Here is a 20,475-nt window from a genome sequence, read left to right as displayed (position 1 = left end):
CTAGAGGCTGTAGATGATGCTCTTAAATAACATAATATAATAGGGGGAATAAAACACATAGACAGATTTCATTTTAATAATTGTATAGTTAATAATCTAAGAAGTACAAATGAAGCATCATATCTGGAGGAGGATGAGAGAGGCTTTATGAGAAAAGATATTTCCAAAGGTCATCTAATAGCAGATATGATATCAGTCTGCTATGAAAAGGCACTGGCCAAAGCATCCCTTCTCAGTGTTGAAGACTGATTAAGAACGTGGGCTCTGGAGCCAGGCTGCCTGGGTTTGATCTGTGTAATCTTGGGCAAGTTGTGTATCCTTTGAGTCTTAGTTTTCTATTTTAACAATGTTGTTCTCTTTTCTTATAGGAAATCTAAGGATATAATCTGCAAAACAACTTCTCACAGTACAAAATTCTGTGCTGATTGTGATGACCTATCACAGGAACTCAGACATTTCAACCAAAAAGGTACACAGTTGGTTGAAGAGTGTGCAAAACACTGTGATAAACTCAATAGCAACCTTGAAATAACATCTCAAGAGACTGAACAGAGATGTGAAGCTCTGGACACAAGCATACTTTGTTTTTCTGAACAGTGGCTATCTTGCTTAAATAAAAGGGAAGAGGAAATTCAGAACTTATTGGAGGTAATAACTTTGTAATTGAAACCTAATTTTGGGGTGAATAGTGATAATCAAAAAATTAAGTATTCTTGGCTAAGAATTGGTTTCAAAACAAATGACATTTAAAAATATAATAATGAGTGACTTAAATTTTTAAGTGTATTATAGTTGGTATACTTATCCATGATCTTGTTTCATGTATATGTCTCCTAGATCTCAAAATTATTTAACGTTTGTCTGATCTGTATCTGCTCTTGGTTTTTGACTTGTTAGTTCCTTCAGTTAAGGGCACTCTGCCTTTTGGTATATAATCTTCCGTTTATATATGTTTTTCACTTTTCTCTCTTTTTTTTTTAAGAGTTTTTTATATTTAGAGGGGAAGGGAGGGAGAAAGAGAGGAAGAAAAACACCAATGTGTGGTTGCCTCTCACGTGCCCCTACTGGGGACCTGGCCCACAACCCAGGCATGTACCCTGACTAGGAATCAAATCGGCAAATCTTTGGTTCTCAGACTGGTACTCAAACCACTGAGCCACACCAGCTAGGGTGCTTTTTACTTTTCTTTTCTTTTTTTTTTAAACATTTTATTTATTTATTTTTAAAAAGAAGAGGAGGGAGGGAGAGAAACATTAATGTGTGGTTGCCTCTCACACGCCCCTTACTGGGGATCTGGCCTGAAACCCAGGCATATGCCCTGACTGGGAATTGAACCAGCGACCCCTTGCTTCACAGGCCCGGTGCTCAATCCACAGAGCCACACCATCCAAGGCTACTTTGCTTTAGTAGATTCAAATTTGGTATTGCTTTTAAGTATTTAGAATGTTGTTCTGGTTGCTCAAAGAGTACTTGATAGGTTTGTGAGCTTGCTTGAACTTAACACTTGCATGAACGCTTTGTTGGCTTCCTTTTTCTTTCTCTGCAATAACAAGATTTCACTAATATTCTTAGGAATTATTAGGTAAAAGAATTTAAGTATTTTATGCTGTATAAGCTATTTTCACTAAAATGAACCAGGGTAAAATGGAAAAATAGCGGATTTTAGATTGGCAGCAGGAAATGTACCAGATGAGCCTAGAGATCTTGTCATACCAAACAATAAGGAATCTGTTCTATCCTGGCAAATGTTTGGGTGACCACACCCAAAATGACTGATAAATCTTGTAAAAAAATTTTTTTATTTATTGATTTTAGAAGGAGAGAGTATGGGAACCTCTTTGTAGGTAACTGTGCCTTTTCTCTTGCTGCTTCTAAGATTCTCTCCTATTTAATCTTGGGGAATGTAATTGTGATGTGCCTTGGTGTGTTCCTCCTTGGGTCCAGCTTCTTTGGGACTCTCTGAGCTTCCTGGACTTCCTGGAAGTCTATTTCCTTTGCCAGACTGGGGAAGTTCTCCTTCATTATTTGTTCAAATAAGTTTTCAATTTTTTGTTCTTCCTCTTCTCCTTCTGGCACCCCTATAATTCGGATGTTGGAACGTTTCAAGCTGTCCTGGAGGTTCCTAAGCCTCTCCTCATTTTTCCAAATTCTTGTTTCTTCATTCTTTTCTGGTTGGATGTTTCTTTCTTCCTTCTGGTCCACACCGTTGATTTGAGTCCCAGTTTCCTTTGCATCACTATTGGTTCCCTGTACATTTTCCTTTGTTTCTCGTAGCATAGCCTTCATTTTTTCATCTAGTTTTCGAACAAATTCAACCAATTCTGTGAGCGTCTTAATAACCAGTGTTTTGAACTGTGCATCAAATAGGTTGGCTATCTCTTCCTCGCTTAGTTGTATTTTTTCTGGAGCTTTGAAGTGTTCTGTCATTTGGGCCTTTTTTTTTTTTTTTTTTGTCTGGGCGCATCTGTTACTTAAAGGGGCGGAGCCTTAGGTGTTCACCAGGGCGGGGTAACACTGGTTGCTGCCCTGTGATGCTGTACGTGGGGGAGGGGCCGAGTGGGAGCAATGGCGCCCGCTCTACTCTCCACCAGATTTCGTCACTCCCTCCGCTACCCACAATCAAATTGGGGCCCTCTGGTGCTGGCTCCCGAGTGGGTGGGCTTGTGCACCCTCTAAGCCCCTGTGGGTCTCTCCAATGACCTCTCCTATGAGGCTGGGGGTTTCTCCTGCTGCTGCCTCAACCCCCACGGGCGTTTTCAATCAGAGGTTTGAGGCTTTATTTCCCTGTGCTGGAGCCCTGGGTTGTGCGGTCTGCTTTGCTCCCCGCCGTTTGTCCGGTTTATCTGTGCACGAATGTGGGGCCGCGGGGTGCTACCCGCCGCTCTGCCTGCCCCATTCTCCCCCACTCTGAGTCCGGCCCTCTCGGTTTATCTGCACGAATGTGGGGCCGCAGGGTCTGCCAGTGGTCTGACTGCCTGCCCCATTCGTCCCACACTCCGCCAGTCTCAGTCCCGCCACAGCCACGCGAGTCCTCTCCGCCCCGGCTGCCCGTCTCTGCCCCTCCTACCGGTCTGGATGAATGTTTATTTTTTATTTCCTTGGTGTTGGACTTCCTTGCCGTTTGATTTTCTGTCAGTTCTGGTTGTGCGAGGAGGCACAGTGTGTCTACCTATGCCGCCATCTTGGTTCCCTCTACTGCTTAATCTTAACATAAAAGATACAACCAAGTATTACCTGCTTTCAGTACCAGCTATGAAATGTTCTTGCCAAAATAATTAAGCCTAATTTAGATCAAGCCTTTGGGTCTAATTAGTTTGTAGAAAATAGAGGACAGATAAATATGAAAATACTGCATAGGGTTGCAATTGACCAAATCTAGAATTTGAGATATTCCTTAGAACAAAGGATTTCTTCAACAGCAAAAGTTTTTTTCAAGGAGAAAAGTATGATACAGGTTCAAGAATGATACAGATTCAAGAATGAACCTGTATCGAAAGATTAAGACTAGATGGTCTTTCCCTAGGTGGTGTGGCTCAGTTGTTTGGAACATTGTCCTGTAACTGAAAGATTGTGGGTTTGATTCCCAGGGCACATTCCTAGGTTTCCAGTTCAATCCCTGGTCCAGGTGCATGGGGGAGGCAACCAGTAAATGTTTCTCTCTCACATCAATGTTTCTCTGCCTCTCCCTCTCTAAAAAATCAATTAGAAAACATCCTCCGGTGAGGATTAAAAAACAAAGAAGAAAGACTAGGTGGCCTTAAGTCCTAGTTTGCCTGGGATAGTCCTTGTTTCACATCTTTTGCACTGGGGGGAATTATTAAGAATGGTCCTTTCACTCTGAAGAATATTCCAGTTTGCATGATAAATTATACAGGACTTACTTAAGGCATATCAACCAAATGTAATAAATTCTGATTCAAACAAACAACTGAAAAACACTTGACAACTGGTGAAATTTGAATGCTGATTAGACATTTGACATAAAGAAATCACTGTTAAATTATTTTTTAACATTTTTTAATTGTTTTTTTCTGCCTTTTCCCCCACCCCTCCCCAACTGGTAAATTATTTTGATGTGAGAATAGTCTTAAAAAGCTCTTAACTCTTAGAGATGTATGTTGAAGTAAATGGATGAAATGATACTGGGTTTGTTTCAAAATAACCCTGAGGGGAGATGGAGTAAATGGCCAATCGTTTTGAGCTATAACCCATTTGATGATAAACATTGAGTCTGGGAAGTGAATACAGGGGGATTAATTATATTCTCTATACTTTTGCTTATGTTTTAAAAACTTTTTATGGAAAATTTCAAGGTAAGGGGAAATGGTATATTGAATAAAGCAATGACAACTTTGATTTTTAGTAATAAAAGCGCATTTGCATCATTTACAGGCTGTAAACCAAGGTTGTGACGCTTCATGTTCAAAGATTACTGAAAAATTAAGTGGACAGGAAGCAGCTAATGTGAAACAGCGTAACATTTTTCTTGGTCAGATAAATATGGATGAAGAAAAATTAATGGCACAGAGTCTAGAACTTAATGAAAACATAAAAATTGGTTTGACTAAGCTTAATTGCTTTCTACATCAGGATCTTAAACTGGATATCCCAACAGGTACTTAAGGGGAAATAGAATTATTAATGTTTTGAAGTTAAATTCAACCTTGTACCTTGCCAGATATATTGAAAAACTAGGTCCTGCCATTGCCTGATAGGAATTTACCACATGTAATCAACTCAAATGTGGAAAAATGGGAACTGTAAAGTAGCTTTAATGCAGCATCAGATGTCATGATACAGGTGATGTATACTCCTAGAAACATGGGCATCACAATTCAGCAAATTTTACAAACATTAAAGAAACTGGCATTGTTATTGGAGACATTTTAAAAACAAAGCAAAGCAACCAACCATCTGTCTAGCACTGTGATTTATTTAATTACATTCCTCTATTTTTTGTTCATATAAAAATTAGAGGAATGCAATTAAATAAATCTAGTTTAATGCAAAGCTCACCATATTGTGCATTTTCATATGTGTACCTCTCATTTTGTCATGGGCTATTAGATTGGCATTTATGAATCACCATTTTGGGAGGTATAACAAGCTAGTTAGCATAAGATGAGTGACTGACTTACTCATGGGATTGTGGTAAATTCATTGGATTGCGGTAATGGTTGCATATTCTGGAAATTTACTAAAAATTCAGTAAACATTATGGTATATACATTACATTTGAGAGTCTGTTTTAGAGGCAATTAAAAAAGATTTTTGCTAAGTATTAGTTCACTTTTTCTCTAAGAGTCCTATAATATTTTTGTCCCGTTTTCAATAAAATTAGGAATACAAATGTTAAGCAGAAAGGCAAACTGCCCATGTAAATTATGAGAGCATGAGTTCATTATAAAGAAATGTAACTGGTTAATATTTAGTTCCTGTCAAATTTATATGAAATGGTTATTCCTGTCAGTGTGATCAAGTTGGGAAAACTGCTTTTATTCCACTAATGCTGCCTATGACACATCTTCTGTACAGCCTCAGAGATATAAAGTTTCATGTTTTGAAAACAGTTGTATCTATTTAAGATCAGTTGTCAAGTTAGGAAATATTATTTAATAGTTGTAAGCAATATATGCCTGATAGGTGACAAGACTAATAGTATAAGTTGTAGCATTAAAAAAAAAATCTTATTCATATCCCACTCTTCAATTTTTCATGCTTAAATGATGTCTACTAAAGGTACAACACCACAGAGGAAAAATTACTTATACCCATCAACACTGGTGAGAAGTGAACCACGCGAACAGCTCCTTGATCAGTTGAAAAGGAAACAGCCTGAGCTGTTAACGATGATAAGCTGTCCAGAAAACAAAGAAGACAGCAGTCAGGTAAATTTTAAAACATCAAAATTTTAGAACTCTCCCATAAGCTCTTGGTGTCATCGACTTCATGTGAAAAGTTTATTCTTTGCCCTTCAATCCTGCCCTGTCTCTCATTTATAACAGTTGTCTGACCATTAAGCCTGTTTCTTTTAATCTGGACATTTTTTAATTAGACTACTGGATAATAATCATATCTAATATTTATGTTGTGCTTATATGCCAGACACTGTTGTTCTAAGCGCTTTACAATGTATTTACTCAATTCTCTGAATAACCCTATGAGGTAGATGCTAGTACTATGTACATTTTATAGGTGAGGAAACTAAGTTATGTTGTCCCCAGCTATAAGGATGCAGTTGGTTTTAGAACCTAGATGAGCTCCACAATTTGTGCTCTGAAGTATAGTAATTATAGAATAGTTGGGAAATCACAAAGTGAAAAGAAGAAAATAAAAAAGAAACTATAATCCCATTATTCTGAGAATACCACTTTTCACATTTTATTTTAGGTACTTGTCTGTATGAGAACATATTAGGGATTATTTTAATTACTTTGTAGACTTTTTACTAATTTTGTTTACTAATTTATTAATAAGCGTAAACTTTTATACAGTGGATCATGTGTTATTTTCCAAGGAGAAAGTTGCCTTTACTTTTGGGAAGATTTTTAAGCCCTTGGACTTAATCACTCATCCTGCTTCTTATTTCAGGACTCAGATGAAGAAAAGGCAGTTCTGGAGCACACTCTAGAAGAACCTCTAAGTCAGGAGCCATCTGTAGATGCCAGTGTGGATTGTTCATCAAGTGGTGGGGTTCCATTTTTCCAGGTACCTGGTTATATCCTATCAGATAACCCTTTTACGTCTGGTGTGTCAGTCATTTGCTGTTTAACATAAACGTATTACTCTTGATAGGTGGAATAACGAAATATTTTCAGTCATTCCTTTGGAATGGCTTGTGAACTTCTCTGATTTAAGTTAATTACACAAATTAGATCATTGTTCAGGGCTTTTCTGTAGGATAAAGGCAAAATTTGACTTAATCTCCATCTTCAGTTGGTAACTGCAACTGCCCTTTTTCTGCTTCCTACTTACTCAGAATGGATGCTGAGAACAGTCACTGCTCTTCCCTCCACCTTTGAGGTGGGAGTCCTGGAGTCTATCTCTGCCCATAGTCAGACTTTGAAGGCTATGAGGGCTTAGAAGATTGAGAGACCAATGGCCTCTTAGGTTATATTAGTGATTTTTTCTGCCTGAGGCTTTGCTCTTGTTAATTATTCCTCCTTGTTTCCTGAGCTCCTCATCTACCTTGATCTTGTAGGATTAAATCCTGTGTAAATCCTATGAAGTCTCCTACCCCTTTTTAAACACTTTTGGGATTATGGCACTATGAACTGCCTAGAACCTTTCCCTATGTTTTGAAGATAAGAGCCTAAGTCTGTGAAATAAAAATTTCATTACATAGCACAGTGATGTCTCCATTTTACAGTTATAGTGCTGCTTCTCATATGTATATGCTTATTCTCATCTTTAACGGACTTATGGGTCTTTCCACCAAATTCCAAAGATTCCATCCCTAATTTAAGCTGTTAAAAGTTCTAGCTCAGATTCTGTTAAATTCCTCTCTGCCTGACTTAGGCAATTTTATCCTCAAATTCTTACTTTTGCTTTATTTTTTCCTAGTAGAAGATTCTCTATATATTTCATTTTCAACCCTCTCTTCTATCTTACAAAGTTAAGAAAAGGGGGAAAGTTAAAAGAAGTTAATTACTGTTTGAAAATCCATTCATTATTACTGTTCAAGGCATTTTGAAGGCCAGGCTTATTGGTTCAGTTGTGAGGAAGTCCCTACAGTACTGGGAAAGATTTGGGATTGGATTTTAGACCATTAGCTGAAGTCCGAAAGTTTTTTTCCCCTGATAGCCTTCTGATGGGGAGAAGTTTTCTGGGTTTAAAACTCTAAAGTAGGTCATGTTTGTCTCAGCCTTGATGACTGGGCCTACAATGATTGCCGACCACCTCTTACAGCAAGTATAAGGGTTCCAATAAAATATAAGTTCCCAAGTGAGAAATATGAAATGAGTTTAAATAAAAGATAAAATATAGTTTTTAAAAAAGTGTCTTAAGGTACCCCATACATCAGATTCTTTAAGCAGTATGCTTAAAGAAGTATTGCTTCTTTAAATGCTTAAAGCAGTATTGCCTTTTGGTGGTGGGGGTGCTGATAGCAAATCTGTTTCCCTACAGGGTTTCTTCACAGCAGCACTATTGGCATTTTGAGCTGGACAGTCCTTTGTTGTGGTGGCCTGTCCTGTGTGCTGTGTCCTATATGTTTCCCAGTATCCCTGGCTTCTGCCCCCTAGTTTTAACAACCATAAATGTCTTCAGACATTGAAATGTCCCCTAAGATGGGGGATGAGGGACAAAACTGCTCCCTGTTGAGGATCACTGTACTACAGTGAAATTTGTAATTATGCCTTGGAATATCATACAGAAAAGTGATATTCTTTTACCCCACTCCTTCCATTGGTGGTAAATGAAGCAGGCATTCTTTTCTACTTGCTAGATTGTTGGTTCAAGTTGGTGCTGAGCCTTTTTGGAAGTTCTTCACATTTAATTTCTTTCCTATAATCCAGAGAACTTTGAAAATAGAGTATAGCTAATATGTGTTAAATGTTACTTTATACTGACCTAATTTCTCCCCTTAAATCCACAGCATAAAAAATCACATGGAAAAGACAAAGAAAATAAAGGCATTAATCCAGTGGAGAGGTCTAAAGTTGAAGAAACTACCGAGCAATCTGTTACAAAGAGCAGATTACCTCTACGAGCCCAGATGAATCTTAGTTAACTTAAGGGTTTTGATTTTATTTTTAAGGAAATTGAAATCTAAAACCCATAACCCCAGAACGTGAGCCTTGTGTATAGATTAAAAACAATAGAAAACATCAAGGCAATACTGTAAATTTACTTGCATTTAATGTGTCTACTCATTTTTTCTGTCATCCGTCTGTAGTTCACTATATGTTAAGTTGGGTTTCATTTGGAATTTTCCTTGAATAAGTATTTCTAGCTTTTGATATAAAACTGTCTTTTTATAACAAATGGAAATATTGTTGTCTATTACTAAATAGCAAATATACAGAAGCTTCACTGTTGTTCTAGGATTGAACTTATAAAGATCACCAGTAGCTGGTCTTGGGAAGGACCTTCTCTCTTTTTTTTTTTTTTTTTGGTATGATTGAATTATGTCTATATTTGCTTGCCTCCTTCCTAGACTTTTCATTCTGCCTTCTTAGCTCAATTGCTCCCATTTTATTTGTCAGTAAACCATTTGTAGAGTTCCAGAGTGGTATCCATTGTTATTATTATAAGATAGTCAGAATTTTACCTGGATACCTTTAACAGCTTTCTGTTGTTATCTCTAGAATCACTGCCAACAATAAACAACCCTAGAAGATCTTTTCAATATTTTTAATTTGTACCCCTGTAGACATGAACGAACGCATTTAATTCCTTTATGAGGCCAAACACATGAGTCTCCACAGAGTTCTTGTTATTATGGGAGATCTACCTAGACCTCTGAATGGCTGTGCAACCCCGCCATAATGCCCATGTCTTGTGCAGAAAGTCACAGTGGTTTAAGGGCTTTTTGAGTTATTAATTATGATTATAATTTGTATTCCTTTGTTTACCTGATGAAACTTTGTATTGTTCTTTGTATATAATAAAATGTGTACATGTATATATTTTGTATTGAAACATTAACCTTTAAAACAGCTCTGGCAATTTTGATCTGACAACCAAATTTCTGGAAGTTGAGATATTTCAGCATGAACAACCAGAACATTTAGGAAGAGTTAAATAGTCCCCCCTTATCCACAGTTTTGCTTTGTGGTTTCAGTTATCGACAGTTAACCACGGTCCAAAAATGTTAAATGGAAAATTTAAGAAATAAACAATTCATAAGTTTTAAATTGCACATCTTTCTGAGCAGCATGGTGAAATCTTGCGCCGCCCTACTCCATCCCACCCGGGATGTGAGTCATCTTCATCCAGCATCTCCACCCTGTGCACGCTCCTGGCCTGTTAGCCGGGAGGAGCCTCCCTTATCGGATTATTGCGGTGCAGCAGTGCTCATGTTCAGGTAACCTCATTTTACTTCATGCCCCCCAAATGTAAGGGTACCGGTGCTGGCAATTTGGTTATGTTAAAAAGAAGCCGGAAAGTGCATCCTTTAAGTAAAAAAATGAAAGTTCTCAACATAAGGAAAAAACCATATTCTGAGGTTGCTAAGACCTACAGTAAGAAGAAATTTTCTGTCTGTGAAATTGTGAATGAGGGAAAAGAAATTTGTGCTAGTTTTACTCTTGCACCTCAAACTGCAAAAATGATGGCCACAGTGTGCAATAAATGCTTAGCTGAGACAGAAAAGGCATGCAGTTTGTGGATAGAGGACATGAACGGCAAATATGCCAGAAAACATTGAGCATACACGAACACCTTAAATTTAAGGGATCTTCTGAAGTGAATAATACTGTTATTTACTGCAAGTCAGGGACGGTTACCTATTCAGGAATAGGTTTGGACTGAAAAATGTAAAAATTACTGGAGAGGCTGTGTCTGCTGGTGGAGTTGCTACCACATTTCTGGCAGAGTTGAAGTTGATTACATTTGGTACTATCCATGGTTTTAGGCATCCACCGGGGGTGGGAATATTTTCCCTGTGGGTTAGGGGTGACTACTGTATGTACAAAGAATAAATTATGTGCCCATGTTAAACATAAATTTAGAGAGGTATAAATTTGATAGCCAAGTAAAATCAAACTCTATTGGAGAATTAGAAAATGTGCTTACTTTGAGGAATAAATTTACCTTGCAGAAGTATTCTCTTTATAAAAATGGTATTTCTTTACAAAATCAGATGTCAATGTAAGCTATGGATAATATCTAATAAGATAAACTGGCCCTCAGTAAACCCATGATTAATAAATTTGGTTTCTATGTTAAACTTGCGTGCCCCATTATTTCTTACTTGAAAATGGGTATGTTTTTAGAGCTAAGCAAATTGTATTAAAATTCCTTAAATAAACTTCTATACAGGAACCACCAAGGAAGACGGCCTTGGTAAAATCCCAGGCTTTCCATTCCACTCTATAAAGGGCTACATCTTGGTATAAGAGTAATGAGAAATAGATTAGTCCTCACAGGGCCTGATGTCTATCTTTAAGTCACCTCATTCCCTGACTGTTTGAAGGTTATTTAGGGATGCCCATGCAACTTGTTTAACTCTCTCACAGAGGTAAAAACAAATCTCTGGAGAATTTAAGCATCCAGAGCCTTAAAGTAGCTCTACAAATTTACATGTACAATGTCAAAAAATAACCATTGGCAAAAATAGAGTAAGTAGATAGCTTCAAGGACCCATTCCTCTTCAGAGGTAAAAGAGAAACAACTTTGTCAGAATTCTGGCAAACAAAGATTTACAACAACCAATTAAATGCTGGATCAAGGAAAAGGAGAGCTAAAAACTAGCAAAGCTTTTTGGTGTTTTACTTGCCCTTGTTCCATTCCCATCTCTAAGGTGATCTTGAAGATGGACAGCAACCCATGTGTTTGGAGTGAGACATTGGTTCCTGGTTGCAAGGAAGCAGATGCGATCTCAAAAAATTGTTCTCACCTATCTGGGCTGCGTGAAGGACTGAAGTGAAGCAAGGCACTGGCCTGTTTCATCTAACTCAGAACTCGGGGAAAGTGGCAGGCATTTCTTTAATATTGTTAAGGCAAATGAACAATGCTGCCACCTGGGACAAAAGATTACGACTGAAGTAAATAAAGGAGTGCCTAAATCTTGAAGAAATGTAAGAGAATTCTTAAAGGAAAATAGGCCACACAAAAACCACGGTGTACTGGTAAATTGAGAAAGCCCTTTATGTTCAGGCCAAGTTGCATGCTTAGAAGAGACCTGAGACGGCTCTAAGCTTTTACTGCTGGCTGATACCTCGGATCAGTACAAGAAGGAAGGGAAGGCTATGGCAGATTGAAAATGGCCTGCCTAAGCATTGAAGGTGTGCTTCAACATGGGCAATATGCAAAGACTGGGAGGATCTTTTTCTTTTTAAAAATTTTTGTTTTACTTATTTTTTTGGCCCCTGGTGTTCAAGAAAATCTCTGTCAACAACACTAGCTGACCACAAGCAAAAGGAAGACTTCAGTGACTATATAAGTCAAAGAATTGAGACTTCAGCAAAAAGTAGTTTAGTAAAGTCACTAAATGTATTAGAGCCACAGTTCATAGCAACAGAAACAGACCCTGAGGCATGAAAAAACCTTGATTTCCAGAGTCACATTATAATCAAAATGTTTTAATTTCAACCATAAACTAAGAAGCGTGCAAAGAAGCAAAGTACAGCCCATTCAAAGGAGGAATTACATGAACCATCCCTGTGGAAGCACAGACATTGTGCTTTAACTGACTCAAATACAGAGTTGCAGGAATCCAGGAGAACAATGTTTCAACACAGAGAATATCAATAAAGAAACTTAAAGGGAATTCAATTAGAGCTGAAAGCTATAATTGAAATGAAAAGTCACCAGAATGTTCCAATAGATGTGAGCCAATGAACTTGAAGGTAGGTTAATTGAAAATGTCCAATTGGAGGAGCAGAAAGAAAAAAAGTATAAAGGAAAAATAGAGCCTAAGCCACCTAGGGGACACAAACATACCAACATTTGCAGAAAGGGAGTACCAGAAGGAGAGAAAGGGGCAGAAAGGATACTTGAAGAAATACTGGCTGAAAATTTGTTAAATTACTTGAATCTATACATCCAAGAAGCTCAACAAACCAAGTAGGATAAATCAGAGAGATCCACAAGACATAATCAAACTGTCAGAAGTTGAAAACAATCTTGAAAGCAATGAGTATAGTCTTTAGGGAAGTGCAAATCAAAAGCACAACGAGACACTACTTCATATCCACAAGGATAGCTATGGAGAAAAAAAAGTTGGTATACATTGTGGGAATGAAAAATGGCTCAAGCACTGGAAAAGCTTGGTGGTTCCTATAGACGTGAAACAATCACCACATGATCCAGCAATTCCACTCCTAGGTGTCTGCCCAAGAGAAAAGAAAAAAATTATCCACGATAATTTCCACACAAATGTTTACAGCGGCACTTTCACAGCAGTTAAATGGTACAAACAACCTAAGTGTTCATTAACATATGAATGGATAAACGGTGGTAAATACAATATATACTATTAATTATTATAAAAATGAAGTATGGATACATGCTACCGTGTGGATGAATTTTGAACACAATGCTAAGTAAAAGAAGACAGATGCAAAAGTTCATATATTGTATTCTGTTTAAATGGAATATCCAGAATAGGCTAATCCACAGAAACAGATTGGTGTTTGCCAAAACTGACTGAAGGGGGGAAAAGAGCTGACTGCTAATGAGTGGTGGTTTCTTTTGGGATGTTGAGAATGTGTTGGAACTAGATAAATGTGGTTGTACAACATTGTGAACATACTAAATGAGGTGCACTTGCATATACCATGTGATTTTCAACTGTACAAACATGATTTAATACTTGCATACATGGCAAAACGATCACCAATATAGTCTTAAAATCCTTTTCTATTATGTGATTTGACCTAAAAATAAAAGCCATTCACCATATAAGGGGATTCTTATCATCTACTGAAGAAGAGGTAATAGAATCATAGAGTCATCAATATTGTAGGTAGAATTAACTAGCAGAGAGAAAATAGTTCTTAAACTCATGCCATAGTTTAAATGTATTAAAAATAAAACAAAAATATCAAAAAAGGGAAAAAATGTATACATTGTGTGCCCATAAAACACATCTGTTTATACTCCTTTAAAAAATAACCCTGTAGTTCTTTCCATTGAGTTGACCCCTTGATCAGTATGTTATGTCCTTTATCCTTGGTGATACTTTTTGTTCTAAAGTCACCTTTTATATTAATGTAGATACTCCAGCTTTCTTTTGATTTGTGTTTACATAGTACCTCATTTTCTCTTTTTTTTTGCTTTTAATTATAAAGAAACTATGTGAAGTGGGTTACTTATAGATAGATTATAATTGCTTTTTTGTAAAAGATTTTATTCACTTTTTAGAGAGATGGGGAGGGAGGAAGAAAGAGGTAGAGAAATATCAATGTGTGAGAGATACATCAATCAGTTGCCTCTTGCACACCCCCAACTGGAAACCTGGCCCGCAACCCAGGCACGTGCCCTGACTAGGAATCGAACGGCGACCTTCAGGTTCATAGGCTGGCACTCGGTCCGCTGAGCCACACCAGCTAGGGCTATAGTTGCTTTTTACCCAATCTGACAAGCTCTTTCAATTAGTTTATTTAGACCACTTATGTGATTATCAGGTTTAAATAGGTAATCTTTTATTTTGTTTGTTCTTTGTTTCTGTTTCCTCTTTTTCTGCCTCCATTAGAATTAATTGAATATTTTTATGAATCCATTTTATCTTCATTAAAAATGTTGTTTAAGGAGAATCCAAGATGGCAGTGGAGTAGTTGGAAGATACATTCACTTCCTCCCATAACCAAACTGGAATTAAAACTAAATTATAGAACAATCGTCCTGAAAAACAAACTGAAGACTGAAGAGATACTTTATAGCCAAGGATTTACAGAAGAAGCCACATTGAGACTCGTAGGAAGGTCAGAGCTGGCCCCGCTCCCATGGGCAGTAGCTGAGGTTCTGGAGGGATCTCTGAGCTGTGGGAGTTCCCCTGAGAAGCATGGGGTCTCAACCCCAAGATGGGGTCTCAACCCCAAGATGGGCTCCCCAGCCCAGAGCACCAGAGCCAGGAAGAGATGCCCACATAATATCTGGCTGTAAAAAGCAGGGAGTTTTCTGTCCATCTGGGGTCTGTGGCTAAGGGGAAAGAGCTGAAGGGACAGCTGCCAGGATCCCTGTGTGTCATTCTCCCATACCACAGATGCCATCTTTCTTGGGAGGAGCACTCTCCTCCCTGTGGCATCAGCCTGGGGGAAAGCAATAGCTCCCACTCTGAACTGCCTCTTGTACTACATTGAGAAGCTCACAACCTGCTGAGGAGTCAACTGCCTTGGCTAGGGTGTAGACATCTGGGCAGAATCAGGGGGTGTCAGTTGTGCAGCTTTGGGGCAGGGCCCATTCCCCTCACATTCCCGTGAACCTGACTGGTGCTTTGTTCTCATGGGAGATCTGCTAGAACCACCCTCCATGCTTCTGGTGGCCCCACCTGCCCAACTCCTAGTGACAGTGCCCTGCTGAGCTCCCTCTCCCAGCTAATCTGGGGCAGACTGGGTTGTGTGGCTCTAGGACAGGGGCCATTTTTCCATCACACACCCAACCAGAGCAGAGCCTCCCTTCATGTGGCCAAATCTTGGTCTATTTGGCCCTGATAAACTCTGTTGGCCTCACCCTGACAACTTGTTGAGACCTCAACTCAGTCACTGACACCCCAAGACAAAGGAGTGTGAGCACCCAGTGGGTGGCAGCTAGATTGGTATACCCAGGGACATTTACTGAGTGGCCTCAGACCCAGAACTGGCACCATGTTTGAACCTGTACCAGTTAGGTGAAGACCACTTGCCCCTACCTGGTGACTCACTGAGAACCTACCTCTTGCAATTCAAGTACTGCCAGAGGTTCTTTCAGTGGCTGAGCCTAACAGGCAGCTGGCAGGCAAGGCAGACACAGGCAGATATCGGGATACCTTGGGAATTTTGCTGACCTGCCCTTGGGCCCCTTGCTGGTAAAAGCCAGCCTTGGTGTGCAGCTTGGTCCTTTCCATGTGCACCTAGCCCCAGAAGAGGCAGCCACAAACTGGATGACTTATAGCTCCAAACAGGTTGCCGAGAGGCAGTCACAGGCAGTGTCTGACATTGGATGCACCAGAATCACTCCCAAGAGGCCCAGAACCAACACACGCATTGGCCAGCCTCAGACAATATCAGAGGAGGATCCAATAAGCTTCACACGTGGCATATTTAAAGGGAGACCTTGGCAGGCACCAGACCCTGCTGAAGCAAATTCTGCTTTGTGTGGTCAGCTCCTGCACAGCAGCTTGGATGCTGTGGTGGGGGTTAAGCCTCACAGTTAGCCAGCCTGAGGGTCGATCACATTCATGAACAGGCCAATAGCAATCAATACTCAATAACAACAGGAGGGCCCACATAACCCACAGAGGGGACAATCCTGAGGCACCCAGGTGATCAAGGAGAGTGAGCCACTAGAGGCCACAGGAAACCTACTACATAAGGCCACCCAACAAAGACTGTGAGTCATAGTAGATCTATGGAATACATACAATAGAAACAAACACAACTGGCAGCCAAAATGGGGAGACAAAGAAACATAGAAACATGTCCCAAATGAAAAAACAGGAGAAATTTCCAGAAAAACCTAAATGAAATGCAAGCAAACAATTTATCAGATATAGCGTTCAAAGCAATGGTTACAAAGTTGCTCAACAACATGAAAAAGGACATAGAAACCACAAAAAGGACCATTCAGAAAGGAAGAATACAGTATCTGATAAGAAAAATACAGTAGAAGGAAAAAACAGTAGGTTGGAAATACAAAGGATTATAAGAAATATTACAAACAACCATATGCCCACAAATTGGACAGTCTGGACTAAATGGATAAATTCCTAGCAACATACAATCTCCTCAAACTGGATCAGGAAGAATCAGAGAATCTGGAAAGAGAGATTACAACTAGTGAAATTGAACCAATAATCAAAGAACTCCCAACAAACAAAGTCCTAGACCAGATGGCTTTACAGGTTTATTTTACCTAACATTCAAAGCAGAACACCAATCCTTCTCAAACTATTCCAAAAAGTTCAAGAGGAGGAAAGTCTCCAAGCTCATTTTATAAGGTCAGTATTGTCCTAATTTCTTTTTTCTTTTTTATCCTTACCCGAGGACATGCTTATTGATTTTAGAAAGAAGGGAAGGAGGAAGAGAGAGAGAGGAAGAGAACATCAGTTGAGAGAGAAACATCAATCAGTCGCCTCTCACACATGCCCTAACCACGGATGGAACCAGCTACTTACCTAGGCATGTGCCTGACTGAAAGTGAACATGCAGCTTTTTGGTTTATGGGATGACACTCCAACCAGCTGAGCCACACCAGCCAGGGCAGTATTATCCTAATTTCAAACCCAGATAGAGACTCTACAAAGAAAGAATATTATAAGCCAATATCCCTGATTAACATAAATGTTAAAATCCTCAACAAAATATTAGCAAACTGAATCCAGCAAGGTATTAAAAAGATCATACACCATGATCAAGTGGGATTTATTCAGGGATGTAAGGTTGGTACAATATTACGAATCAATAAATGTGTTTCACCACACAAACAAAATGAAGGATTAAAACAACATGATGACATCAATAGATGCAGAAAAATCACTGGATAAAATCCAGCACCCATTTATGATAAAAAACTCTAAGCAAAGCAGGAATGAGGGAGCATACTTCGCTGTAATAAAGGTGATATATGACAACCCCCTGGCCAGCATCATACTCAGTGGGCAAAAACTACAAGCGTTTCCCTTAAGATCATGAACAAGACAGGGATGTCCACTTTCACCTCTCTTATTCTACATAGTACTGGAAGTCCTAGTCACAGCAATAAGACAAAAAGAAGAAATAAAAGACATCCAAGTTGGAAAGGAAGAAGTAAACTGTCATTATTTGCAGATGACATGATACTGTACACAGAGAACCCTAAAGATTCCAACAAAAAACTACTAGAACTAATCAATGAATTCAGCAAAGCAGCAGGATACAAAATAAATATCCAGAAATCAGTTGCATTTTTATACACCAATAATTAACTATCAGAAAGGGAAATTAAGAAAACTATCCCAATCACAAGTGCTTAAAAAATAGCTAGGAATAAATTTAACCAAGGATATAAAACACCTGTACTCAGAAAATTATAAGACACCAAAGAAATAAATGGAAGAAGATCCAAATAAATGGAAGCACATATCATGTTCATAGATAGGAAGAATTAACATCATTAAAATGTCCATGCTACCGAAAGCGGCCTACAGATTCAATGCAATTCCTATCAAGATACCAAGGGCATATTTCAAAGAACTAGAACAAATATTGCAAATATTTATATGGAAACTCAAAAGACCCCAAATAGCCACAGTAATCTTGAGAAAGAAGAACGAAGTTGGAGGAATCGCACTATCTGATATCAAACTATTACAAGGTTATAGGAAGGAAAACAGCATGGTACTGCATGAAAACAGACACACAGGTCAATGGAACTGAATAGAGAGCCCAGAAATAAACCCATGTCTTTATGGTCAATTAATATTTGACAAAGGAGGCAAAAACATACAATCAGATAAAGATAGTCTTCCATAAATGGTGTTCAGGAAATTGGAGAGATACATGCCAAAAAATAACTAGACAATGTTGTTACACCATGCACAAGAAAAAACTCAAAATGTATTAAAGTCTTAAACGTTAGACTCAAACCCATAAAAATCCTAGAACAAAACATAGGCAGTCCAATCTAGGACATTTCACCTAACAATATTTTCTTTCTAGTATGTTCCATCAAGGGAGGGAAACAAAAGGAAATATAAACAAATAGGACTACATCAAACTAAAAAGCTTTTACACAGCAAAGGAAACCACCAACAAAATGAAAAGACAACCTACTGAATGGGAGAACATACTCATCAGTCATACATCTGATAAAGGGTTAATATTCAAAATTTATAAATAAGTTATGAAACTCAACACCAAATACCCAAACACCCTATTAAAAAATGGGCAAAGGATTTGAATAGACACTTTTCCAAAGAGGACATAAAGATGGCCTATAGACATATGAGAACATTCTCAATGTCCTCAATCATCAGAAAAATGCAAATTAAAACCACAATGAGATATCACATCACGCCTATCAGAGTGGCTATCAGCAATAAATCAACAAGCAGCAAGTGTTGGTGAGGATGTGGGGAAAAGGGGAAGAACCCTCGGGCACTGTTGGTGGAGTGCTGATTGGTGAAGCCACTGTGGAGAGCAGTATGGAGTTACCTCAGAAAATTAAAAATAGAATTGCCTATGACCAAACGATTCTGCTTCTGGGATACATCCAAAGAAACCTGAAACACTAATTTAAAAGAATATGTGCTCCCCTATGTTCATTGCAGCATTATTTACAATAGCCAAGATTTGGAAGCAGCCCAAGTGTCCATCAGTAGATGAGTGGATAAAAAAGCTGTGGTACATTTGTACAATGAAATACTACTTGGCTGTAAAAAAAAAAAAAAAAAAGAACAAAGAAAAGAAGGAAATCTTACCCTTTGCAACAGCATGGACGGACCTGGAGAGCATTATGCTAAGTGAAATCAGCCAGGCGGAGAAAGACAAGTATCATATGATTTCACTCATGTGTGGAAGCTAATGAACAAAATAAAACAAAATATAAACAAGACTCAGAGAATAGACTGACAGCTCTCTGAGGTGAGGGAGGTTGCAGTGTGGGGTGAAACAGGTGAAGGGACTAAGCCAAAAATAAAGCCCAAAAGCCAAAAAATCCCCCCCAAAGTCATAAACACAGACCACAGTATGGTGATTTGCAGAGGGAAGGGGGGATGGGAAGAGGTAGAAGTGGGTGTAGGGGGATATAAGTGGTGATGGAAGGAGACTTGACTTGGGGTGGTGAGCACACAATACAATACACAGATGATGTGTTATAGAACTGTACACCTGAAACTTATATAACTTTATTAACCAATGTCACCCCAGTAAATATAATAAAAAAAAGTAAAAAAATTATTGTTATTGCTCAGAGGCTTGTGAATTAACCATAGAATACCTTCAAAATTATACTTATTCATGTATAGTTTAGGACCTAAAAATGGCACACTTCTTGTTGCTCATCTTTTCTGTGGTTGCTTTCATTTTACTTTTATATTTGCAATAAAACAGTGTATCGCTATTGTGTCTCTTTTTATAAACCAGTGATCTTTTAGAGATCAAAAATAAGAGAATGTTCTATTATTTTCATTTTAACCATTTCCAGAGATCATTAATTTTTGTAGATCCATCTCTTTGTATATGATACCAGATTATTTGTTATCATATTCCCCTTGCTTGAAGAACTGACTTTAACATTTCTTATAGTATAGGACTGCTGGTAACAAATTCTATCAGCTTTTCATTTTTAGTAAATTTTGTCTTCATTTTTAAAAATTCTCACCTGCGTATCTGTTCCTTTATTGATTTTACAGAGAGGAAGGGAGAGAGAGAAGCATTGATTGGCTGCCTCCCATACACGCCCCAGCCGGAAATCGAACCCACACCCTTTTGGTGTATGGCATGATGCCCCAAACCACTGACCCACCCCGCCAGGGCTTTTGTCTTTATTTTTGACAGATAGTTCATGGAGTGTAAAATTCTGGTTTGACAGTTATTTTCTTTCAGCACTTGAAAGATGTCACTGCATTGTCTTCTGGTTTGCACGGTTTCTAATAAAAAGATAAGATGTAATTCTTATCTTTGTTCCTCTGCA

At 38.5% G+C, this 20,475-nt stretch overlaps 1 protein-coding gene across 1 annotated transcript in view; it reads left to right on the top strand.

The window, feature by feature from the left end:
* The window catches only part of KIF11 (kinesin family member 11), a 46,121-nt gene extending 35,230 nt beyond the window's left edge, over window positions 1-10,891 (top strand). The window contains exons 18-22 of the mRNA XM_024563442.3: window positions 369-648; window positions 4,393-4,615; window positions 5,740-5,888; window positions 6,592-6,708; window positions 8,597-10,891. Of these exons, the coding sequence (XP_024419210.2) occupies window positions 369-648; window positions 4,393-4,615; window positions 5,740-5,888; window positions 6,592-6,708; window positions 8,597-8,731 (904 nt within the window). The 3' untranslated portion in view covers window positions 8,732-10,891. The remainder of the gene's footprint in view (window positions 1-368; window positions 649-4,392; window positions 4,616-5,739; window positions 5,889-6,591; window positions 6,709-8,596) is intronic.
* The last annotated feature ends 9,584 nt before the right edge of the window (window positions 10,892-20,475 follow it).

This window comes from Desmodus rotundus, chromosome 4, assembly GCF_022682495.2.
Source record: "Desmodus rotundus isolate HL8 chromosome 4, HLdesRot8A.1, whole genome shotgun sequence".
In the NCBI taxonomy this organism is placed as follows: domain Eukaryota; kingdom Metazoa; phylum Chordata; class Mammalia; order Chiroptera; family Phyllostomidae; genus Desmodus; species Desmodus rotundus.
The sequence above is the reverse complement of the archived record's forward strand: the minus strand, read 5'-3'. Positions and strand labels throughout refer to the sequence as shown.